At 41.8% G+C, this 26996-nt stretch overlaps 1 protein-coding gene across 1 annotated transcript in view; it reads right to left on the reverse strand.

Annotated features, from left to right (window-relative positions):
* Positions 1-22931, reverse strand: part of LOC120933218 (C-type lectin domain family 17, member A-like) — a 39157-nt gene extending 16226 nt beyond the window's left edge. Inside the window, exons 1-9 of the mRNA XM_040346305.1 lie at positions 21030-22931; positions 20818-20946; positions 16944-17072; positions 13087-13143; positions 10096-10146; positions 6173-6223; positions 3516-3632; positions 2102-2143; positions 528-605 (exon numbers count right to left, since the gene is read on the reverse strand). Coding sequence (XP_040202239.1) covers positions 528-605; positions 2102-2143; positions 3516-3632; positions 6173-6223; positions 10096-10146; positions 13087-13143; positions 16944-17072; positions 20818-20946; positions 21030-21066 — 691 coding nt within the window. The 5' untranslated portion in view covers positions 21067-22931. The remainder of the gene's footprint in view (positions 1-527; positions 606-2101; positions 2144-3515; positions 3633-6172; positions 6224-10095; positions 10147-13086; positions 13144-16943; positions 17073-20817; positions 20947-21029) is intronic.
* Between the last annotated feature and the right edge of the window lie 4065 nt (positions 22932-26996).

The following is a 26996-nucleotide window of genomic DNA, read 5'->3' on the forward strand; positions in this document are numbered from 1 at the left end:
TTAAAATTTCTTAAAACCTCAATACCTGTCTTAATGATTAAAAAAAATACAGTGGAACCTCGGATTGTGAGTAACATGGTTTACGAGCGTTTCACAATACGAGTTCTTTTATTTTATTTTTAATCTGACTCGCTTTGTGAGCTTTGTTTCACAAGACGAGCAGGATTCAAGCCGCTGGGGTGTGCAGTACCACATTTGGCCAGAGGTGCGGGGGTGCCGGTGACGCTCAGAGACACTCGGAGATGCTGGGAAACACTCCATTCCCGAGTGTTTCCGAGCATGTCCGACTGGTCTCCAAGCGTTTCCAAATGTCTCTGGCGCCCCACACCTCTGGCCACATGCGGTACTGCATAGACAAGCAGTGGCTGTGGAATGGATTATCCGAGTATCCATTATTTCCTATGGGGAAACTCGCTTTGATATACGAGTGCTTTGGATTACAAGCATGGAATGAACTATCTTCGTAATCCAGGGTATTACTGTAAATATATATACAGGAGTGTGAAATATATTATTAATTTGCTTACCAAATGTTTCATTCACTCGTCTCAGGTTTTCAGCTCCGATATCCATTTCTATCCTGGCTGTCACCTCAATTTCAGACACTATAAAATCACAATACAAAAAAGTTCACAAACCTTTAAAATGCTAGCTAGTCATATTAATTCATAAGGCCTGAGAAACATGCACACACGCTCCATTGAGCCCTGATACAGAAACATTATGTAATGACACCTTAATGCTTTGCTCCTGCATTTGATTTCTACTTTTGCTTCCAACTTGCTTTTGGAAGCATTTGGAAAGCAAAAAGCAAAATTAAAGATAATGCAAGCAAATGGAAGCCAGAAGCAGGTCAGAAAGAAGTTAGAAATACAAAAACACCCAAAACCATGCTACATTGAATTGAATTCAATGTATCAATCAGATTTGCATTTTCTACCTCTTAATGTAAACTCACTCTCATCCTTTCTAAACTACTGCCATAGTGCTGATCTATAAGGATATAGATGTCTCCTGCATGTATCCTTACCTGTCAAATGTTTCCCCTCTGTCTGTTATAAGAACTGAAAAACTGCAGATTCTGTGGGTGGGTCTGTTGTCTGGAGCTCGGTGGGTGGAGTCGTGATGTCAGTCTACACTCCCCTTGTCAACATGCATTTTGTCCTGTGTATTACTTACACTGAATTCCGCTATGATCACTAACATCCAGTCAAAATCCAGAAAAGTAACCACATGACTTCAGAAAAGGAGTGGGGGTGGGAATTAAAAAAAATGCCTGTCTGAAGCTAGTGCATGAGATATGTAAATAATCTGTCACTCATAGCAATGGGGCGGAACAGACCAAGGTTTTTCTCTGTAAATCCGTTTCATTTCACTGAACAATAAAAGAGGATTGCTCAGAGCTGGATTAACTCTTTGTGGCAAAGACTGGGCACAGATTATAGGAAATCTTATACTCTACATTGTGACATTAAAAAAAAAATCGGGTTTACATCCACTTTAAGTTATCTTCATATTATATTGATGTAACATCCTCCTAGTTAGGCTACTAAGTAAATTACATTTTTGGCTTCTTCTGTAGTCAGAGGAGCAGTGATTGTTGGTCTGGTCTGTTCAGGGCTTTAAAGGCTGGGAGTTTGATTGCTTCCCCCTGCCTCTAGAAGAAGTTTCTAGAGCTTAGGAAGGGATCATTTAAATGATCAACCTCTGCACTTGATAAAGAGCCTGTTGAATCTACAGCAGCTCCTATGGGGGTAGCACTACATCAGCTAGTTTGACTGCTGAACAGCTGAGATAAGATAAATCACTATTTTTTTTAAATCTGCCTAGATTTTGCCTTAGAATCTTATATAATTGCTTTGTGGTTTGTATATTATTATTATTATTATTATTATTATTATTATTACTATTATTATTATTATTGTAATACAGGATTTATATAGCGCCAACAGTTTGTGCAGCGCTTTACAACATGGGGGAAGACAGTACAGTTACAATACAAATCAATACAGGAGGGATCAGAGGGCTCTGCTCGTTAGAGCTTACAATCTAGAGGGGAGGGTCAAGTGGACACTGTATATGACACTGTAGTGCTACTTACCATTCTGTTTAATGTCTGACAGTTGATTGGAGATACTGGGATCTAAAATGAAATCATAATATATATATTCAAATCAATTAGTTCACACGATGTATGCCTGTATCCATTTTCAGATAAACCTGTTGTTAATATCCAATCACCATTGCACATTTATCGCCCACCCCATATCTAGGGGGCGCTATTTCAAATTTAAAGGAAGTCCAGACCTATTTGATTAACTCAAATCTGCCTCTGTTCTGGCTGTGGTACTGCTTGGTAGTTTCCCTTGTTGCCTGCAAGTGGTGTTGCCATCTCTGCCTTATGTTGGAATGCAGGTGTACCATGGTGTATTGGGTGTCCTTTCTCGGGAGCGGTACAGTGGGAGTGGTGACCCCGCTGTGCATGCTGGGGAGGGGAACTTAAGGGGCAGACGCCATTTTGCCGGGTCCTTCGCCTCGTGGCTCTCCTGGCGCGAAGTGCGTGTGTGTGCGCTGTTTAGTAAGCACAGCTATGCTGGCTGGGGCCTGCAATCCTAAATGGGGATCCCAAGCTGTCTGTCCACAAGGGAGGAAGCTGCCTTAATGAAGGAAACCGGGGGAGGACCTGCCCTGGAGGAGACCGGCAAAGTGCTGGCGTCTCGGGTGAGGCCTGGTGACCGAATTAAGGAGGGATCCACCACATTGAAGCCCTGCAGTTTGCCAGTTCTGGCTTAAAGGCTCTTCTACAACATGGTTGGAGGTTCGGGACTTTATAATCCTGTGGCAGAGGATTCCTGGACACCTCCAAGCTCATCCAAAGGGTCTGTGGCAGAGACCAAGTTCATTCCAAGAGGTCTGTGGCAGAGACCGTCTGGACATTAGTTCGTGCATCACCCCGGCTGCTAGGCCATGTGAGAGGGGACTATCCGGGTGAGCAATACCCACTCAATAGCTGAGAGTGGAGACTGTCTGATTGACTATTTTTGAGCATTCTGTACTGTGTGCCTAAACCTTCCCTTGCTCTTCTCCTCCCTTCTACTTTCTCTATTTCAAGTTACCCTGCAGTAAAAATAAAACCCAACTGTTGAAGGTTTTACATCTGTCTGGACATTGCATTTCTTATGGACTTTCGCACCCTGACAACAAAGCTATAAAGGTAACGTGCAAACCCAAAATTTAACCAGCAGCTCCTTCGGGGGTAGTGCTACACACAAATGCAGGTCCATTGCAGTTTGTAATTCTTCACTATATATTTTTTGGTAGGAAGATATGTTTTTTCAGGGACCGAAGTACACATTCATTACTCCATCTGAAGTACAGGTATATAAGTCAGCTGAGTCATTGTTATTAACCTTATTTAGTAAGTGTGTATATAATCATCCTTGCATATGTACAGGCATTACTTAAAGTAGAAGTTCACCATAAAAATAAAATCTGTAAACAAGAACAATACTCACAATAGATTAACATAATGCTGGTTATAAGTATGACCATCAAGAATATGAGAATGAGGCACATCACCAAGACTAATTTCATCCATCCTGGTCCTTGATTCCTTTTACTGATTGGTACATCTTATAGACAAAGAGATTAAATGTAGGGATTAGTAATTCACTGACCCAAAATGTGTAACAATCCAAACAGATCCTGATAGAATAGATGGGGATAGATCTCCATCAGCCAAAATCCTCAACATCTCTTCTCTTTACTTACTCCATGCAGATCTTCATGTTTCTACTGTGTTTATACACCAACCTGGAGCAGCAGCTACACACTATGGGGCAGATCCACAAAGAGCTTTTGAACTGCATTTCTCAGAGGAAGATTGCCAGGAGGAGGGGAAAGAGCTGCATTTCTCAGACTGCAGAGGACACCGCTTCCTCTTGCCATGAGGGAGACTGGAGAGTGCACATAGCTGTCCAGTGCACACCACCACTGCTGCATAAAGGTGGCCTAAAACAGATCTAGAGTGTTGAGCTCGGGAGTGACGACAGTTAGAATCACTTGGGTGGAGAGCAAAAAATGTACTTGCCACTGTGTGTAACCGGATGGTGAGCTGCAATATCACTGTGACTGGTGAGCTGCTGCTGTGGGGATTTACTATCTGCTGCCAGAGAGACTGAGCCATTTAGGAACTGATCATACAGCCATCTAATAGTTTTATAGCTGCCTGCAGGCTTGACTGAAACTAGTCTCATGGGCACCAACGGTACAACTGGGACCCCAGAACTAGCCAGTTAAGGAGTTAGGACTAAAGACTGTCCCTTTACACTTGTGACACAGACCTCCTCCATTTTCTTATGCTAAGAGGTACCTCTGAGGGGACATTGCACCATATTATAGCCATTCTCATAGAGTGCACTCCAGACTGATTATAGTATAGTAGTATAGTATAGTATTCACATTGCAGTTAATGCTTATATGCACTGTTTATTGTTGTTATTTCATAAACTAATCCGAGTATTTCATAAACTAATCCGAGTTTAGTGGTACAGAATTCCATTCAAAGTTACTTTGGCAAATAGATTGCATTGTCTAGCAGACTGTGTTCAAATCTATCCTGTGTGTGTGCTTATTTATGCTCATACCATCATTTATTCTAAGCTATACTGATACTAATTCACAGCCAAATTAAAGCGATCTGTGCTCATGTTTCTATAAGTGCTTGCAGTGACATTCACTCAACCAGGTGTGTCAGTGGGGCTTAGGGTGTTCTTGGAGTTGAGGTGCAGAACAGAGAACCCGAATTACCAAGTAGCTCCTGTGGGGGGGAAACCTTAATGTTTTTCACCTTATTGCATTCTATGCAGTTAGGTGAAAATCCTTCAGTACTTCAGCTCCCCCAAACCCCCCCCCCTTTTTCTTACCTGAGCCCGATCCGATCTAGCAATGTGCATGAGTGCAGTGGCTCCTGCCGCTGTCTCTCTCCTCATTGGACAGATTGATAGCAGCAGGAGCCATTGGCTCTCATTGCTGCCAATCAAATCCAGTGAGATGGGAGCAGGGGGCAGGGCTGAGTCTTGCTGTCTGTGTCAATGGATGCAGCAGTGGGACCCGGGAACGAGTCTGCACAGGTGACTCTAGGGAAATCGGCTTTTTGTTGGGGCACCCGATGAAGAGGAGGGGCCGGGAGCGCCGGCAAGGCACACTAGAAGAAGAGGATCAGGGCTGCTCTGTGCAAAACTATTGCACAGAGCTGGTAAGTATAGATATGTTTGTTATTTTAATTTTATTTTTTAAATGAGGGTTTACAACCCCTTTAAAGTAAACCATCTAAAAATGTATTTAAAAAAAAAAAACTGCAAGAGAAAGGCATAATGAGCTAGTATGCATAGTACCTGAGATCGAAGCCCCCAAAGCGACTTTCGTTCCTCTCCTCCGCCGCCATGATACCCGAGTGACTCCCGGGTATCGCGGCTCCGGCGCTGTGATTGGCCAGAGCTGCAATGACGTCAGTGACGGCACGATCGCCTTCACTAACGGCATGCTCAGTGTCAGTGCGCCTGCACCGTTGTCTACGGCGCATGCAGTCTTTTCTTTTCTGCAAATATCTCCTAAACCGTGTAGGTTTAGGAGATATTTATTGCACCTACAGGTAAGCCTTAATCTAGGCTTACATGTAGGTTAAAGTAGTTTGTAGGTGTTTACAACCACTTTAAAGTGACACTTAATTCTGGTATAAAAAGAAATTCTATTCAAGTAACTATTCTTAACTCAAAAAAGTACCATCTATTGTTCTCAGCCTACCTCAAATCTCCACGTTCTTTTTTTTGCTGCTTTGTTCTTATTTATTCTTCATAGTCCTACTGTATGTGAGAACGTGGCCACCATCTCTTGCTTGCCAAATGGACTATGGGACTTGTAGTATGCATAGAGCAGTGTACATGACTGTAACTAATGAGTACTGCTCCTTCTAAACAAACAGCAGTAAGAGTAAAAGGGAGAGGTTCATCAGCTCACAAAGGATGTTACAAGGATTCAGAAAAACACAGTAAGAAATTATTTAATGAAAAATAGATTACAGGGCCATAAAGTAGTGGATGTGTATGGATTATGGTAGTAGAAAGGATATTGCTTACTTAGTGTCACTTTAAGATTTATGCTAGAGTCTTACCTGGCAAGTCCTTAAATGCTGAATTTACAGCTGAAGATGAGAAATCAAGCCCTAAAAAAAAAAAGTAAAGAAAGCTGTATTAATGATGCATATGTACTGAATATAGAGGGCCAGATTCAGGTACAAATGCGGCGGCGTAACGTAACCCGTTTACGTTACAGCGCCGCAAGTTTTCAGCGCAAGTGCCTGATTCACCAAGCACTTGCGTGTAAACTTACGGCGGTGTAACGTAAAGCCGTCCGGCGCAAGCCCGCCCAATTCAAATGGGGCGTGTACCATTTAAATTAGGCACGCTCCCGCACCGGACGTTCTGCGCATGCTCCATTCGCAATTTTCCCGCCGTGCTTTGCGCGAAATTACGGCGCCCCAACGTGTTTGTGAATGGCGACGTGTGTAACGTACTTACGCCAAATTTTTTTTTCTTAAATTCGACGCGGGAACGACGGCCATACTTTAACATGGCTGGTGTAAAGTTAAAGCGGATCTCCCACGCAATTACGTTTTTTTTTTTTTTGTCTAGTTACATAGCTAATTGCAGGGGTTAAATTAACTTACTTCTCTCCGCTCTAACGTCCGCTCCGCTCCCTTTGTGTGCTGAAGAAAGACTTATATTCCTTCCGTTGCCATTTGTAGTGTGGGCATTCGATACGGGCAGGGACTTCCTGGTTGCGGTGATGCTGTGTTCCCAGCATCCACCGCTCGATCTCGCGCATGCGCACACGCAGCACAGGCCATGGGCGTCAGCGTCTGTGTTGCCATAGCAATGGCCCGCGAAATCACGCGATGTTTCGTCTAGGCCAGAATAGGACAACGAGGGAGCTATGAAACAAGCTCCCAGAAGACGCAGCGTGGGACAGGAAATAAGAATAACCCGAGGAAAACCCGAAGGCTCCAGACCGGAAGGCAAACGAAGAACTCAGGTAATGTACATATTTATTAAACTTAAATATCCATTTCGGTATTGTTTTTTAGTATTAGAAATATTACAAATGACTTAAAAATCGGGTGGAGCTCCGCTTTAAGGCATGAAAAAGCAGCCTTAACTTTGCGACGGGAAAAAACGACTTGCGACGACGTAACACACGCGAGTAGCTTCGTGGATCGCCGTAAAAGCGAATTTGCATACCCGACGCTGGAAAATGACGCAAACTCCACCCAGCGGCGGCCAAAGTATTGCAGCCTAAGATCCGAAGGCGTACGAAGCCGTAAGCCTGTCGGATCTTAGCCAAAAGCCGTCGTATCTTGTTTGTGAATCACAAATTAAGATACGACGCAGCAAATTTGAAAATACGCCGGAGTATCAGTAGATACTCCGGTATCTCTTTTGTGAATCTGGCCCATAGTACCCAATACAACACGTCAAAGTCATCTAATTTCAATTATCTATACACAATGGACCTCATTTATTAGTGTCTTATCTAAGTCACTACACCTGCTCTGCAACATTTTACAAAGAACATTGCACTGTGATATCAGTCTCTGGGGGAGCTAACCGCAAATAGAAGATTTAAGACTCAAAGGAACTTCCCATAGATAGAAAGATGGTTTTGCAGACACTCCTGTCCACCTGGTCTTGGGTGAAAGTTTGGTGTTATAACTGGCCAAAATTGTTTTTTTTCGAACATGCTCTATTTTTTAACAAGGTTTGAAACAATGTCGTTTTTCGGTTTGTAAAAAATGATCGTGTGTGGGCTTTAAAGACGTGAAAAACCTACGCATGCTCAGAAGCAAGTTATGAGACGGAACCGCTCATTCTGGTAAAACTACCGTTCGTAATGGAGTAAGCACATTCATCACGCTGTAACAGACAGAAAAGAGCGAATCGTCTTTTACTAACACAAAATCAGCTACAGCAGCCCCAAGGGTGGCGTCTTCCGAATGGAACTTCCCCTTTATAGTGCCGTCATACGTGTTGTACGTCACTGCGCTTTGCTAGAGCATTTTTTTTTCCCGATCGTGTGTACGCAAGGTCGTTTTAATGATGAAGTTGAAAAAAACGTCCTTTTTTACAACCTGAAAAATGATCGTGTGTACGCGGCACTAAAATCATGCATGTTTATGAAAGGATCGTTCATAGGAGATCCTAAACCCCTTCATTACTGGGCACTTAAAACCCCTTCCTACCCAGACCAATTTTCAGCGCTGACGCATTTTGAATGACAATTGCACGGTCATACAACACTGTACCCAAATTATATTTTTATAATTTTTTTTCCCACAAATAGAGCTTTCTTTTGGTGGTATTTGATCATCTTTGCGATTTTTATTTTTTGCGCTATAAACAAAAAAAGACAAAAAAAAACACAATATTTTTTACTTTTTGTTACAATGAATATCCCATTTTTTTTTTTTTATTTGTTCCTTCAGTTTAGGCCGATACGTATTCTTTTACATATTTTTGTAAAAAAAAATCGCAATAAGCATATAATGATTGGTTTGCGCAAAAGTTATAGCGCCTACAAAATAGGGGATAGATTTATGATTTTTTTTTTGGTTTTTAATTTTTACTAGTAATGGCGGCGATCTGCGATTTTTTTTGTCAGTCCTGCGATATTGCGGCGGAAAATATCGGACACTTTTGACGCTATTTTAGGATCATTCACATTTATACAGCGAGCAGTGCTATAAAAATGCACTGGTTACTGTATAAATGTGACTGGCAGGGAAGGGGTTAACACTAGGGGGTGAGGAAGGGGTTAAATGTATTCCCTGGGTGTGATTCTTACTGTGTGTGGAGGGGACTGACTGGGGGAGGTGACCGATGCTGTTTTCCTATGTACAAGGGACACAGCATTGGTCTCCTCTCTCCCTGACAGGACGTGGAGCTCTGTGTTTACACACAGAGCTCCACGTCCCTGCTGTCACTGCCAATCGCGGGTACCTGGTAGACATTGCGGCCGCCAGACCTACTAAGTAGGAACAACGATATGTCTCCTCCCCCAGTCTGTCCTATCTCCATACAGTTAAAACATATCTAGGGAACACACATTTAACCCCTGGGAGACGTTGCTGGAGGTGGCAGCACGGGAGGAACATCGGAAGAAGTTGTTGTGGAACGTGGACCGCATGGGAAAAGATCCATCTATCCCCTAAGGCTGCATTTGTTTTTATCCCGCCAGGATATCTTCAATAAAGAGGAAGACAGCACAGATTGCCATGTTACAATATCTTGTTGCATGACTAGACCCATTGGGGTGAGGTGAGAGGCTAGAACACACTGGGTGTGGATTTCTGAAGGTTATCTACAGGCTATTATTACATTCTACCCTGCTGATTTGCACTTGGACACTTTTTCTCCCCTCTTCCCCTCCCCTTTTTTTGCACTTATTTGCACAATTGAAGAGATCACCGCCATTACAGGTAAAAAAAAATAAAAAAATCCATAAATCTTTCCCATAGTTTGTAGACGCTATAACTTTTTCGCAAACCAATCAATATACGCTTATTGTGATTTTTTTTATCAAAAATATGTAGAAGAATATTTATTGGCCTAAACTGATGAAAAATGTGTTTTTTAAAAACATTTTTGGGGATATTTATTATAGCAAATAGTTAAAAAATATTTTTTTTTTCCAAATTTACGCTTTTTTTTGTTTTATAGTGCAAAAAATAAAAACCGCAGAGGTGATCGAATACCACCAAAAGAAAGCTCTATTTGTGGGGGAAAAAATGTTGTTTGGGTACAGCATTGCATGACTGCGTTAAAGCGACGCAGTGCCACATTGTAAAAAGTGCTCTGGTCAGGAAGGGGGTAAAATCTTCTGGGTCTGAAGTGGTTAGAAAATGTGTGCTTCAACCTGTCAACAGCCCTGCAAAGTTGAATAGGAGATGGCCTCTGGCCTGTACAGATACACCCTTCTCAGTCACCTCCTTACTTTGTCCATTTCTGTTCTAGTACACAGAAATCCAGGGCAAGTACTTACCTATACGAGGTGGCTGAAATGGTGGCTGAAATGACAGTCCTGCACTTGTGCCTAATGAAAAACCATCAGAAAGTCAGTAATATATACACAGATTAAAGCATATCTAAAACAAAAATATAATATATTGCAGCTTGCCAAGCTGTAGATATGGGCCCAGATTCACGTAGATGGCCGCAAAATTGTGCGGGCGTAACGTATCTAATTTACGTTACGCCTCCTCAAGTTTTTTAGTCAAATGGATTTATTCACAAAGCACTTGCCTGTAACGTTGCGGCGGCGTAGCGTAAATCACCTGGCGGAATTCAAATTCGGCGGGTAGGGGGCGTGTTTCATTTAAATGAAGCGCGTCCCCGCGCCGAACGAACTGCGCATGCGCCGTCCCTAAAATATCCCAGTGTGCATTGCTCCAAATGACATCGCAAGGACGTCATTGGTTTCGACGTGAACGTAAATGACGTCCACCCCCATTCACGGACGACTTACGCAAACAACGTACATTTTTTAATTTTAAACGTGGGAACGACGGCCATACTTAACATTGGCTGCGCCTCATAGACCCAGGGGCAACTTTTGGCCAGGAAAAGCCTAACGTAAACGTCGTAACTTTACTGCGTCGGCCGCGCGTACGTTCGTGAATTTGCGCATATAGCTAATTTGCATACTCGACGCGGAAATCAACGGAAATGCCACCTAGCGGGCAAAAAAAAAATTGCAGTTTAGATCCGACGCCGTAAGAGACTTACGCCTGTCGGATCTAATAAATATCTATGCGTAACTGATTCTAAGAATCAGTTTCATAGATACGACGGCGCTACGCAGAGATACGACGGCGTATCTGGAGATGCGCCGTCGTATCTCTTTTGAGAATCTGGGCCATGGTGTCTGCATACATTTTTTTATTTTTTTCAGGTTTCTGTTCTCTTGTTTTCACCTGGTGATCCTAGAAATAGACTTCCTGTAATCATGCCCAATCACCATATTGTACCTGACTGTGGAGGATCACTGTTGTCACATTCCACTTTTTATTTTTACCATAACATACATTATGTGGAGGTGTTCTCTAGTCCACAAGGACAGATACAAATAATGCCAACAGATAGCAGCGCAGAGCAGACAAAGGGCACGGGAAGTTAAAAGCTTAAAGTGGATGTAAACCCTCCATACACCCAGTGAAGTGAACAGCCTCAGATGATACACAGAGATTAACCAAATCTCCCTACATAAGTTTTATATGTATATCTGCTGTCTTCACATTTATATACTGTTTAGAAAGTAGAGATCCTGTTATGAGATTTTCTCTTCCTGGTTAACACAGAGTGTGATGTCTGGGCATAAAGCCAAGATAGCTAACATTGCTGATTGGAGGAAAGGCACACACCCCCCTCTCCTCATAGGCAGAGACTCTCAGAGCTGTTTTTTAATAGGAGCTGCTCTCTGCTAATCTTTTTTAGCAACCTCCTTTGACAAAAGATTCAGGCTGCTTTTGTCTAAAAAGTAAAAAAAAAATGTCAGGAGTTCTCAGGCTGATAACAGAGGAACCGTTCAGAAGATGGCTATAAGACTTAGCTCATTGAAAAGAGATAACAAAATACTGCAGATATATGTGCCCAGCTCAAATTTCATGAATCGTGTTTACATCCACTTTAATAGATTTCTTGTAGGGTCAACATGTGTTTTGTAAATTTTGGAACAGATATACCGTATTTATCGCGGTATAACGCGCTCCGGTGTATACCGCGCACCCCTAAAGTGGCCCCCAATCCTGTGGAAAAAAAGTTTTTTTTGTACTTACAGTTTTGGTGTCTTGCGCGGCGTCCATCGGCGGCCTCGTCGGGTCCGGCGTCCGTCTGCGGCTTCGGGTGTCCTCTTCGTCGGGTCCGGCGTCCTTCTGCGGCTTCGGGTGTCCTCTTCATCGGGTCCGGGGTCCGTCTGCGGGCTTCGGGTGTCCTCTTCGTCGGGTCCGGGGTCCGTCTGCGGGCTTCGGGTGTCCTCTTCGTCGGGTCCGGCGTCCTTCTGCGGCGTCCCCGCGTCCCCCCCGCTCGTTTCCCGCGCCGAGTTTGAATACTGCGCTGACATATACAGAGAGCAGTACACTTGTGTATTGTCGGGCAGGCTCGGCAACACTTGCGCTCACGTCTTGTACGTCCAGGATGTGAGCGCGGAAGGAGCCGAGACTGGCCGACTATACCCGAGTGTACTGCGCTCGGTATATGTCGGCGCAGTATTCAAAACTCGGCGCAGGAAAGCGGGTATCGGCGTATACCACGCACCCACGATTTTGCCCTGATTTTCAGGGCAAAAAAGTGCGCGGTATACGCCGATAAATACGGTAAGAAAACACCTCCAATGGTATATTTAACAGAACAATAAGGAGCAAGTAAGAGAAGTCTGTTAGGGTTTACATATACTTTAACCTCTTGGCGCCCGTGCTATAGCCCAAAAGACGGCTACAGCGTAGGCTTAAAATGCCGAGGTGGGCATCCATGGATGTCCTTGGGACTCGGCTGATCACAGAATGGAGTAAAGGGTGATCACGGCCCTTTACGACGTGATCAGCTGTCAATTTTTTATTACCACTACTATTCCTTTGTATTGGCTTTTGGAATTTACAAATGCAGCAATTAGGAATTGAATGAAAGGTTTAACACTGGGAAACACTTTTCAATAGATAAATGGTGCATTTTATATACAACTATATAGATCAGACCAAAATAAGGGACAAATGAGGAGGAAAGGGGGACAGAGGGACTTTGTTCCCAATCAGGGACAGTCCCTCTAAATCAGGGACAGTTTGGAGGTATGCAATGACAGCTGATCATATGATGTAAACCGAAGGCGGTCATCAGCTTTTTTTCCCCTAGCGCTGACAGTGAGGGGAAAAGAATAAAGATGATTACCGGTGCGCCCCTGCACCCCGTATGGACGTGCCGCCACTGGTACAGGATTCGATATATCATTAGATATACAGGGTATAATTATGTATACTTTTACCTGATGCCACATTAAGATGATCCTGGTTACAGCTAAAGTTCACAGGTTTAGGTAAGCCTAAAAAACAAGTTAAAAAACTCCAGTCAAGACAGATCAATAATAAAATGTGAACAGGTATAGTTATCTAGTTATTATGTTTGAAAAAAGTCTGATGTTCATCAAGTGCAGTCCAAAGGAAAGCAAAACAAAACCCCCTGAGACTCTGTTGCCATTTTTTTCTGCCAAATTATTTTACTTTCTTACTTTTTAACATTATTTCTGCTTTAAAGGTATTTTTTTCCCCCCCAAATAGCTTCCTTTACCCCAGTGCAGTCCTCCTTCACTTACCTCATCCTTCCATTTTGCTTTGAAATGTCCTTATTTCTTCTGAGAAATCCTCACTTCCTGTTCTTCTGTCTGTAACTACACACAGTAATGCAAGGCTTTCTCCCTGGTGTGGAGTGTCGTGCTCGCCCCCTCCCTTGGACTACAGGAGAGTCAGGACACTCTCTACGTTGCAGATAGAGAAAGGAGCTGTGTGTTAGTGGGAGTCCTGACTCTCCTCTATTCCAAGGGAGGGGGTGAGCACGACACCAGGGATAAAGCTTTACATTACTGTGTGGAGTTACAGACAGAAGAACAGGAAGTGAGGATTTCTCAGAAGAAATAAGGACATTTAAAAGCAAAATGGAAGGATGAGGTAAGTGAAGGAGGACTGCACTAAGGTAAAGGAAGCTGTTTAGGATTTTTTTTTTACTTTACAACCCCTTTAAGGCCTCATGTGCACTGGGACAGTGGGAGTTTGACTTTTTTTTCAGCCTCTAATTGCCCCTTTATGTTAGCCTATGTGGTCATGCACATAGATATTACAGGCGTATTAGAAAATTAAACGTGCCTAAACTCACATCTGTTCTTTAAAAATGCCTAGATCCAATATAACGAAGGTATTGCTGTAGGAGGCAATCCTAAGGGAGAAACAGTTTGGTGTGAATTCAAGTGAGACATGAACAATTAAGTGAGGGCATTTGAAACCACTGATAGATTTAAACCAGGGGTCTCAAACTAATGACCCTCCAGCTGTTGCAAACCTACAAGTCCCATCATGCTTCTTCCTGTGGGAGTCATGCTTGTAACTTTCAGCCTTGCAATGCCTCATGGGACTTGTAGTTTTCGCAAAACAGCTGGAGGGCCACCAGTTTGAGACCCCTGATTTAAACCATTGGCACATCTCTCCCCTTATAGTACGATACAAATCAGTGGCAGCTGGTCTGTAATGGGGATGCAGTTGGCATGTGGGGCACCGGACTCATAGCTTTCTATGAGATTTGTTTTATCAAGTACATGATTAGAGCCTGAGACTCTAATTGGAAAAGGTTGGGCTTGGTGTGCAATGAACCCACTTACTTGTGACAATAGCGAATCAATATTCGCTATCGGTTTCCGGCTTCTTCTCCCAGCCAATCAGGACAGAAGGCGGATCTAAAAAAGACCAGGTTAGCCAGGAAGATTAGCCGTGGAAGCCATGGTGCCGTCACACTGGAAGGGTAGGGGATTTGTTAGCCGCCCCCCCCCCCCCCCAAAACAAAGTTTAGCACCAGCTACCACTGATACAAACACACAGTAGGGTTGATTTACTAAAACTGGAGGGTGCAAAATTTGGTGCAGCTGTGCATGGTAGCCAATCATCTTCTAAGTTCAGCTTCTTCAATTAAGCTTTGGTAATAAAACCTGGAAGCTGCAGATTCAGAGCTGCACCAGATTTTGCACTCTCCGGTTTTAGTAAATCAACTCCATTGACTTAACAAAATTAAACCTACCGTATTTTCCAGCGTATAAGACGACCTTTTGGATGCAAAAAAATGCATCCAAAGTCGGGGGTCGTCTTATACTCCGGTGACAGTCTCCATCAGGCTGCGGGCATCCATGATTTAAAAGCCGCCTATCACGGATGCCTTCTCATCCTCGGACGAGAGGACATCCGTGATAGGCGGAACACTGAACAAAGGCACGGCTGGGAAAATTTGTGTTCCGCCTATCACGGAACAGTCTGAGGAGAAGGCACAGCTTTTGAATCATGGATGCCAGAATCTGCAACAAAATAAGGTAGGGAGATCGTCTTGGCCGGCACAGTGGGGGCAAGTGATGGCACAGTGGGGGAAAGTGACGGCACAGTGGGGGCAAGTGATGGCACAGTGGGGGCAAGTGATGGCACAGTGGAGGCAAGTGATGGCACAGTGGGGGCAAGTGATGGCACAGTGGAGGCAAGTGATGGCACAGTGGGGGCAAGTGATGGCACAGTGGAGGCAAGTGATGGCACAGTGGAGGCATATAATGTAATGGCACAGTGGAGGCATGTAATGTAATGTAATGGCACAGTGGAGGCATGTAATGTAATGTAATGGCACAGTGAGATTTGAAAAAAGCATGTTCCTGTCAGTGGTTGTTCCGGCTACCCCTCAGCTTCCAGAAAGACTAGTAAGAAGGAGGTCGTCTTATATGGCGAGTATATCCCAAAACCAACATTTTTCCAGAAAAAATAGGGGGTCGTCTTATACGCCAAGTCCTTTTATACGCCGGCAAATACGGTATTTCTGAAGAAGCTAATTGCAAATGTATCAAAATAGAGCAGTCACCCCTGTATTGTGCTACATGAAAATTGTATTGTGTAAGAACAAGATTTGTGTTAAAATTTTGAAGGGACTACACCCTAATTATTGCAAGTAAATATACAATGCACTAGCTAGACACATAACAGTTCTGTACAGGTTTAGATTTTATTGAACATTATAGCATGGTGTGTAAGGTTTTTTTTTTTTTATTGCAAAGATTTTAACGTTCATCAATAAAAATATATGTTTTTATATGGCTAAAGATGTTTAATTGGTCTGGCACCAAGAAAGTCTCACTAGAATAAATAAATAACCAATCCATCTGGTGTACAATAAAGCGGTGAAAAGTACACATGGCTGTATTTGTTATTTTTTCTTTTTTATGTTAAAGCATTGAGTGCTTTTATCCATTTGTAAACTTTTGGCAGAGAAGGTGATTTTGTATGTCTAAGGATAATGCTCTAGAGCGGAGTTCCAACCACAATTAGCATTTTTTAAATGTATGTCCTTTCGTCCTGCGTTTTTATAATATAAATCTGGTCACTTACTATTTTACACTCCGCCGCCGATCCGCATAGATATTCAAAAAAGATAGTTTATAAAACTATATCTACACCGTTGTCATTTTGCTTGTGGGCATTGTGAAGCCTACAGGCACTTACTTCCTGGAAGTCTTGGATGGGGAGTGATAATTGGGCAGCGCACTGCATCCTGGGAAATGATGACACACATTTCCCAGGAGCATTAGAGGGAGATGATGTCAGAATCCTAGGTGGTTTCAAAGGCAGATTTCGTGGGACCGCATAGCAACAGTCATTTCCAGATGAGTAAAAAAAAAAATGTCTTATTTTTTTTATTTTTTAGTCGTAAGCTACAGTTTAAAGGAAAATTGTTTTTTTGATGGAACCTCCACTATTTTTCAATGGGATATTAGTTTTATAGAAAACACTGCCCATGGGTCCTTTCACGTCTGTTCATTAAGAATGTTTAAAACCCAAAAATTCAGTGATCCTTTCCCAGTAATGAATTTACAGCTTTGTGCACGCTAGTTACAGATAGTGTACATTCAGAAACATACATCTGTGCGCATGTGCCGCTTTATACAAGTGATAGCACATAGCTGCACACAACCATTCATGTCTATGGGCGACTGTACGAAGCACCAGGAGCGCCTGAGCACCAAAATACTCCACTGTGTTTATATTAAACTGGAGGATGCGCCAATGAGAGGTGAGCCCTAAGAATAGAAATAATAAAAATCATCATCACTTTTTAGGTGAAGGTCTTCCATTTTGCCAGTGGTATCGATCTTCTTCTCACGGGCTGGTACAGCTGGCGTCCTGCTAAGGTCACTTGCATTCTCATAATCATCGTCATCATCATCGACTATGCTGCATGCTGATGATGAACAGGCATTGGGAGAAATATATAATTTAAATTAGTGACCCGTTTAGATATACAGCAAGCTGCCTCTCATTTAGCAAAGTCTATGCAACAGTTTGTGTGTGTATTTGCAACCCCTGTACTTGAAAACCTGCACAACTGAGACAGGATTGCAAAGGTCTGAGGAAGACTTAGTTAGGCTTTGCCCAATATTGTACTTTAAGCTGAGACACAATTTCCTGGCAGCACTAGGGATGTTGGTTCGAATCCCAACGTCGGTATTTCCAGCCTGGAGTTTGCATGCTCTGCCTGTACCTGCATGGCTTTCCTCCAGGTACTCCAGTTTCCTTGTACATTCCAAAGACATGCTGGTAGGTTCATTAACTGCTGTCTAAATTGGCCCTAGTATGTGTATGTATAAATTCTTATTATACAGGTGCATCTCATAAAATTTGAATATCATCAAAAAGTTATTGAAGTAATTAAATTCAAAAAGTGAAACTCATATTTTATATAGATGTGTTAGGCCCTGTACACACGATCAGTCCAAACCGATGAAAACAGACTGAAGTTCAGTTTCATCGATCCAAACCGACCGTGTGTCAGTCTTTTGCCCTTCAGTCCAAAGTTTTAGAACTTGCTTTAAAATCGGACTGATGGATAGTGATACTGATGGTTAGTACACAAAAGCATCGGTTCAAAACTCGGGCATGCTCAGAATTAAGTCGACGCATGCTTGGAAGCATTGAACTTCGTTTTTTTCAGCACGTCGTGTGTTTTACGTCACCGCATTCTGACTCAAACGTTTTTTTAACTGATGGTGTGTACGCACATCAGACCATCAGTCTGCTTCAGCGGTGAACCGATGAAAACGGTCCGTCGGACCATTCTCATCGGATGGACTGACCGTGTGTACGCAGCCTAACTATAACCCCTTGTCTCTGAAGTCATGTATTAAATCATAATGACGTTTTCTTCAAAAGAAGGGGCATGTGACCACTTTTTCCCAAAGGTAACATCTTTTGTGCTAAATCCACACTGATGGTGTGTACACACATCAGACCATCAGTCTGTGAACCGATGAAACTGAACTTCAGTCCGTTTTCATCAGTTTGGACTGATTGTGTGTACAAGGCCTTACGCACTGAGTGATGTATTTTAAGCATTTCTTTATTATGATTATGACTTAAAGCTAGTGAAAACCCCAAATTCTGTATTTTAGAAAATTTGAATATTACATAAGATCAATAAAAAAAAAGAATTTTTAATACAGAAATGTTGGCTTACTGAAAAGTACGCTATCAATGCTCCCTGGTTGTAATTCATGCAAAAGGAGTCCAGACCAAGTATTGAGTGCATACTATACAGTACATGGACATACTTTTCAGTAAGAAAACATTTCTATATTAAAAACTTTTTTTTTAATTGGTCTTACAATACAGACCAAAAGTTTGGACACACCTTCTCAATCAAAGAGTTTTCTTTATTTTCATGACAATGAAAATTGTAGATTCACACTGAAGGCATCAAAACTATGAATGAACACATGTGGAATTATACATAACAAAAAAGTGTGAAACAACTGAAAATATATTTCATATTCTAGGTTCTTCAAAGTAGCCACCTTTTGCAGCAGACACATCTCTAGAACTGGTAAGAGGAGACTGTGTGAATCAGGCCTTCATGGTAGAATATCTGCTAGGAAACCACTGCTAAAGAAAGGCAACAAGCAGAAGAGACTTGCTTGGGCTAAAGAACACAAGGAATGGACATTAGACCAGTGGAAATCTGTGCTTTGGTCTGATGAGTCCAAACTTGAGATCTTTGGTTCCAACCCCCGTGTCTTTGTGCAACGCAGAAAAGGTGAACGGATGGACTCTACATGCCTGGTTCCCACCGTGAAGCATGGAGGAGGAGGTGTGATGGTGTGGGGTGCTTTGCTGGTGACACTGTTGGGGATTTAATCAAAATTGAAGGCATACTGAACCAGCATGGCTACCACAGCATCTTGCAGCGGCATGCTATTCCATCCGGTTTGCGTTTAGTTGGACCATCATTTATTTTTCAACAGGACAATGACGTCAAACACACCTCCAGGCTGTGTAAGGGCTATTTGACCAAGAAGGAGAGTGATGGGGTGCTGCGCCAGGTGACTACCTCTTGTAGCTAATTAAGAGAATGCCAGGAGTGTGCCAAGCAGTAATCAAAGCAAAAGATGGCTACGTTGAAGAACCTAGAATATGAAATATATTTTATTTATTTTTATATTTAGTTTTGATGCCTTCAGTGTGAATCTACAATTTTCATAGTCATGAAAAAAAAGAAAACTCTTTGAATGAGAAGGTGTGTCCAAACTTTTGGTCTGTACTGTATGTAATATTCTAATTTTCTGAGAAAAAACGCACTGCGTCGCACCAAAGTAGCAATAGCAATGAACACCATCGAAATTAATGTGATTTTTATTTTCATGTGATTCTGTGCGACCCAAGTCTAATCTAAAATTGGCTTTTCATAGAAATGTTGTTTCCACATGGACTTGCTACTATTTTTTAGGTTTTATAAAACACTATGTTATTTAGCTTCAGTGTCTTTAACTATATACCTTTCCAGTCTACAACACTTGGTATGTTTTTTTAAAAGGAAATGCGACATTGTCTCTGAAGTCATGTATTAAATCATAATGACGTTTTCTTGAAAGAAGGGGCATGTGACTACTTTTTCCCAAAGGTAACATCTTTTGTGCTAAATCCACATTGATATATTTTTTGATATATGTTTTTGACTAAGGCTTTGTATACATGGGCATATCTAAGGGTACAACCATCCGTGGGCTGTGTTTGCCTGCATGGAGCACATAGGTGTTCCGTGCATCCATGTGAAGGCAGTCCCACACATGCTTATTGAGACACAGCAGCTGCACAGATCTAGTTGCTGCTCTCAATTCGACATCCATGTGGGTGCGGGTGTTTTGTGTGTGCGTGTCTCCAAACTCTGTCTGCATTCAGAGACACGCACCTGCACACACCTGCACCAAAACGGAGCAGTGGGAGCAGTGTCCGCGAAACATGGCTACTGATTCATAAATAATATATAAATAGTGAGCGCTATGTACCCTATTACACAGCTGCTAGCAAAAAAGTTAATATACCAAAACCTTCAAAATAAGCATAAAATATATGCAGCGCTGTATATGTGCAAAAAAATAATAGTCCACAGAAAAAAGTATAAACAGTACCTCTGTATGCTGTGTTAAACAGAAAATATTCTCCTGTGTTTCCAATTGACATACGTGCAACTGCTGCATCCCAATAGACAGGAATGGGACTGCCTACACGTGGATGCATAGAACACCGGTGCATCCCATGTGGGCAAACACAGTCCTTACACAGGCGTTTATCACAAAGGTAGAGACTGAGAGAGTATAAATAAGAGCATTTTCTTAATATTTTGTCCTTAGAAACAGAATTGTAGCCAGATAAAAGGGTCAGTTTGGCCAACAGATATTTACAGTTAAAAATGACAACAGATGCCATCAATAAGTAACTGCCACTTCTGTGCAAATGTAACTGCCACTTCTGTGTACTGAGACTCGTGCGAGAAATTGCTATCAGCCAGTTAAAGTAGGACTAACATACATAGCCCTGCTCTAAAAACTGCAGTCGGAAAAGAATATTGCAGTAGTCAGTAAATACCAGTATCCAAGGAAGAAGCACGTGAATTTATGTAAAGGATTCAGAATAATAATATTAATAATAATTACATTTTAGTTGCAGATCTTCCATCATGCATGTGTTGCCGATCTTCTTCTCTCGTTTTGGCACAGGTACTGGTCTGGTAATGTCGCTCACATTCTCATAATCATCCTCATCGTCATCCACTATGCCGCATGCTGAGGATGAACGCACATTGACTGCATTATTTCTCCTAATGATATTAGCTGGAGAAGTTTCCCAACCCAGTAATCCATGTTACCTTTTTTCTGTTGTCTTATTGAGTAAACGTTCTGCATTCTGTAAAGGGTGTTCTTAACACACTACCAGCACTAATTTAGCACACTATTAACACACTATGTGCATTTTCAGAAGTACAGCTATCTATTATTAGAGATCTACAGTCCTGTTCATAATCTATTCCTATAACCATGCAACTGACTTGATTGAATTACTGACACCATATATACTTTTACAAAAGTGAGAATGTATTATTGCTCTACAAACCTCTACATGCTATACTTAGCACTGTATGCCTATAAGATCCATTTACACTTTGGTACTCTACATGTGGCCACAAAATATTCCAGTTCACACTGCCAGCACTGGACCAAGCTGTCCACAGCCTAGGTACTCTATAGAACTGTCTATTATGTAAGCATTCTGCAAACCTTTCCAAACTAGCAGAGCTAAAGTCCTGTCCACTGTAGCAAAATTCTCTATGCCCTTCCAAATGATCAACACTCTATGGACTACTCAATTCTATCAGCACTCTTTACACCACTCTAATCTATCAACATTCTATAGACTACCCAACTGACAGTCTCAAAACAATTCAAGTCTTAGCACTCTAATGGCTACTCAACTCTATCAGCATTCTATAGACCACCTTATTCTATAGGCCACTCTATTCTACCAGCGCTTTGTAGTCCCACAGGATCAGGGATTCGGCATACTCAATATTCAAGTCTACTCTCTCAGCATTCTATAGACCATTCAACTCTATCAGCACTCTAAAGACTATTTGACTCTACCAACACTTGATAAACTAATCAATTCTTAGCACTCTATGAACTACTCAAATCTTTCAGCACTCTAAAGGCTACTCAACTCTATTAGCACTTTAAAGAATACTCCACTTAATCAGCACCCTTTAGACCACCCTATTCTATCATCAAAGTAAATCAGGAATTCTGTGTACTCAATCTTCCAGTTCACACTATCAGCACTCTATAGACTTTCCAACTCTATCAGCACTCTAAAGACTACTCAGCTCTACCAACACTAATCAAATCTCAGTGCTCTATAGACTACTCAACATTATCAGCACTCTATAGACCTCTCCACTCAATCAGCACTCTATAGCCTACCCTACTCTATAGACCACTCCACTCAATCAGCACTCTATAGACTACCCTACTCTATAGACCACTCCACTCAATCAGCACTCTATAGCCTACCCTACTCTATAGACCACTACACTCAATCAGCACTCTATAGCCTACCCTACTCTATAGACCACTCCACTCAATCAGCACTCTATAGACTACCCTACTCTATAGACCACTCTATTTTAACACCACTCTAAATTCCCAGGGATTCTGCAGACTCAGTATTCTAATCCATGCTATCAGCATTCTATATGCAAATGTTAGCATCCACGGAGCTCCCAGCACCAGTCTAACGCTTTAGAGATTGTGTGCATGTTCTTTATAGACTTCTCCATTCTTTAAGCATCACGTGGACCCACCCACTCTGTGCGCACTCTTCTTCGATATCAGCTTGATTTCACACTTACATGTTAATTGCCACCCAACAAACATTCCTCTATCTTCCCACCAAAGTTTAACGAAGCAGATCTGAACACACCCAACCAGAAGGTCCCCAGGGATGGTTATTTAGAGAACACCCATGAAGTCACAGTCTACTTCAGTTTGTCTTCCTCTTCTGTCTTTCTCTTCTTGTTTCTGAAATATTTTCTTCTGAACCACCGTTTATTAGCAAAGAACTCAAGAGAATAGTTAACTGTTAGCAGCAAGAAAAAAAGCACTCAATTTAAAGTTCATTTGTCACAAGAGCACAAACTTTGTGAATTTTCTTTTTCTCAAGTAGTTAAATTAAAACTGAGGTGAAGACAGAGATTCACGACTCAAACCAAATGCATGCACAAAATTCGGATCCAATGGCTTTATCCACTCGGCCATAATGTCACTTTACATGCAACCCTCAGCAAAAGTATTTACAGCAGGTATAATAATCTCCAAATGCTTTAACCTGACCAACCTGAATATGACCATCATATTCAGTAGAAATATAATGTACTACTCATTTTGATTCTGTTTTCGGTTTGAATCTATTGGAATTAGTAACAATTGAAATATTAGATTGTTATTTCTGTCAGCTCAGGTAGCCCTTGCACATATATTTTTCATTTTAACACCTAAATATTGGACAATGCTTTCCTGCCTGGGCCATTTTTCAGCTTTCACTTCGGATGTTCCTGGGACACTAGTATTACAGAGGTGTTGTGCAATGGTACACTGTGACAAATGTTTTGATGTGTGCTGGTACACTGAGTTGTACAGATGTTTTTGTACAGTATTAGTAGTAGTAGTATTTATTGTTTTTTTCTATTCTATTCTATTATTTTCTATTCTAATCTATTCTTTTCTATTATATTCCAATTTGAATTTATTCCATTTGTAATTCGAATTTCAGAAAAGGATTACCGTATATACTCAAGTATAAGCCGAGTTTTTCAGCACATTTTTTTGTGCTGAAAATGCCCCCCTCGACTTATACTCGAGTCACCTTTTTGTGCCTGATCTCCCGTATTTGGGTACCTGGTACCAGCCAGCATTAGGTTCCCTGGACCCCAAACTTGGTACACATATAGCCCCACTCTTCCTCTACAAGTGTGCAAAGTTTGTTGTCCGGGGAACCTACAGCCGGGCAGTACCAATTTTTCAAACCTGGGCACCCCTTCCATAGACTCCCATGTTACGGTCATTTCTTCAGTGACTTTGGAGACCCGGTACCAGCCGGTCGTAGATCTCCTGGACCCGGAACTTGGCACACATGTATCCACATTTCTCCGCTACAAGTGTGCAAAGTTTTTTGTCTGGGGGACCTACGGCTGGGGAGCACCGATTTTTCATAGCCGGGCACCCCTTCCATAGACTCCCATGTTAAACGTCAGTCTAGTCATGGACACAGTGAGGCATGGGCACAGTGAGGCATGCAGCTGGACACCCTAGGCTTATACTCGAGTCAATAAGTTTTCCCATTTTTTTGTGGTAAAATTAGGTGCCTCGGCTTATATTCGGGTCGGCTTATACTCAAGTATATATATGGTATATTATTTTCTATTCTATTGCTTTATTTTCTATTCTTCTATTCTATTTTCTCCTGTTCTTTTATTTTCTATTCCATTTTGTTCTGTTTTATGCTATTCTTTTCTATTCCTTTATTTTCTATTCTATTTCTGTATTCTCTGTTCTATTCCATTTTATTCTATTATATTCTTTTCTAATTTAAATTGAATTCAAACACAATTTGAAAATGATTTGAATTGATTTTGAAAGTGTTTACGAATCTAATTAGAGTTTTGTCTGAAATTTTGTTTCGTTATTTTGCATTAGTTACTATTGAAATTTGGAAAATACGGTGGTGACGCCACAATCTCCACCTTTTGTTTCAATTAGAAACAGAAGGGTGGGACTTTGAGCGAAGCATGTGGTTGAAATGAATACAATGGTGGGATATGAGATATTTAATATTCCGTAAATAACAAAATTACACACAAAATTTTCCATATATATACAAATAGGAATACACATGACATGCGGCATCAGTTCCTAAAACAGTGATAACTGCTAATAACATGGTTGAAAATGGGGTAACATGATAAGGTTACAGAGTCCACCATATGTCACAGTTGGGCATAAATGGGAACTCCCCCCCCCCCCCGTCCCCAATAGATCATTTACAAGTGTAATAGCAGCTGGAGACATGATATCAAGGACCACGGGCCATCCAAGGGCATCAATGTCGGGAGCTCCCTCAATCTCCACCTTGTCCAATCAGAGAAGGCTTTGCATTCATTGAGAAAATGCACACTGTTCTCTAAATGGCTCCTATGCTGAACAAGTTAACTCCTGTGTTTCTAAGCAGCAGGGCAGCCATTTGGCATGAGACATGGAAGCTAGCAGCGATCACTATAGTATTGATGCCTAGTAAGAAGAGCAAACCAGAGTTGGTTGACCTTTTAATTACAGAAGGTCACATAAGCACAGAATTCCTATATTTGAGATCCATGTGCAATTCGACAATTTTTCTTCCTTCAAACATCATTTTGACACATGACTTCATCAGGGGCGACCCTGATGAAGTCATGGGATGAAAACGGTAGGGCAAAGCTACACAGAAAATGTCCCTTTTAAAATGCAACACTCAGGAACAAGCCCTTCATATCGAACACTTGGAAAGCCACAGTTTTATTGGACTATTTCTTTGTGGTCCATGTATTTTTGTAATGTGTGGATTTATGTTACAGGTTTGTGAATAACATCTATTTTATTTTATGCAAAAAATGACATATAATATTGACATGGTGTATTCCTTTCCATAATCTAAATTAAGGAGGAACTTAACTGTATCTGAACACCACAAACTGAAAACGCCTTGTTAATTTGTTTTTACTATTTAAAGAAAACTTACCCATCCATTCAAGCATCTCCCTAGTTGTGGTTTACCAAGAGCACATGTTCAGTAAAGTCACCTAAGTTTATTTTAGGGTACACACATGCAATATATTATCCAAAATAAATAAAAAATATAAGGTTGCACAAAGTAAATGGATACTCAATATTTCGCGTGTGGGTAGTGTAGGGACAGGTCACCTATCTTTCAGGGACAGTATCAGCAATGGGGAAAGGTTCCAGGCGAGTAGGGAAAAAGCAGGGATATGCTATTCATCATGGAAGCCTCTCCGTTTGAGCGCAGACCAGCCAGGCCACATTCCATCCCTCGCGACAGACACTGTCAGCGAATCCAAAACCTGCTGCTACACTGTTTGCTGCAACATACCGTGAGTGCACCGTTCCAGTTGACTTCCCGCTGGGTATTTGTACTGGTTTAAAGTACATATACAATACAGTTCTATTTCTGCATGTGGAGTGTTTACTAACGCTGCAACATGCTGCACCACCCCACACATAGGTGCCCCCGATGGGAGTGTTTGTGATTGTGTGTACGTGTGGCTCAGGCAGACTCAAAAATTACTTTGGTGGTTCTTAGTGCTTGAATGTTTCTTTATTTGATGTCACTTTTTTTACACTAAAATCTTATTTATATTACATAAGTTATATAGTTTTGGTGTGATAGGTTCTCTTTAATGGGACATGAGGGGTCTATTAAACCCCTTCGTCTCATCTGCTTTCCATGGGAGCTAATGTGCTCCATTTATCTTTTTTCCTACAATAAAACACAAAAGTGACACTATACATGTCACTTCCAGGTTCTGGACAGCTTGGAGAGATCAGTAAATGGATGTTCCACTCCACCCGGTGGCACCCACCATGCAGGAGATGCAGTTGAACGCTTTCATCAGAAAGCCAACAGTTGGCTTATTGAGCATTCACACACTCCCCCCTAGGCTCCCTCCCTCAATTTCTCCATCAAGATTAATAGCACAGCTATCCTTACCTCCCCTTATACTTGTGTAGTAGCTGTAATTCTGCCTTCACCTCCGTAATATTTCCAAAATATGCCCCTTCTTAGCCAATTTCACCAACAATTTTCATCAGGGAGCTACTAGGCGATTCAGTTCGCATGTGTTGCGCTTTACAAGTCTCTCTCTCTCTCTCTCACTAATTCATTGCCTTTTTATGGCTTACCTGTACACAGGCAATTCCACCTTCAGTCTATTAGGAATACTGTTGTCAGGCTCATCCACCTTTCGCAAATACTCAGTGTCCTCCACCCAATCCCTCCACTGGCTTCCACCTGCCCTATGAATTCAACTCAAAATGCTTACCTCAACAAAGAAAGCCATCCACAACTCTTCCCCCAGTTACATTACCAACCTAGGCCCAGATTCATGAAGATCGGCGCATCTTTATGCCGGCGTAGCGCATCTCATATGTGTTATGCCGACGTAACTTAGAGAGGTAAGGTCCGTATTCTCGTAGCGCCGGCGTAACATAAATTAGTTGGCGTAAGCCGGCAT

Source organism: Rana temporaria, chromosome 3 (genome assembly GCF_905171775.1).
Source record: "Rana temporaria chromosome 3, aRanTem1.1, whole genome shotgun sequence".
NCBI classification, from domain to species: Eukaryota; Metazoa; Chordata; class Amphibia; order Anura; family Ranidae; genus Rana; species Rana temporaria.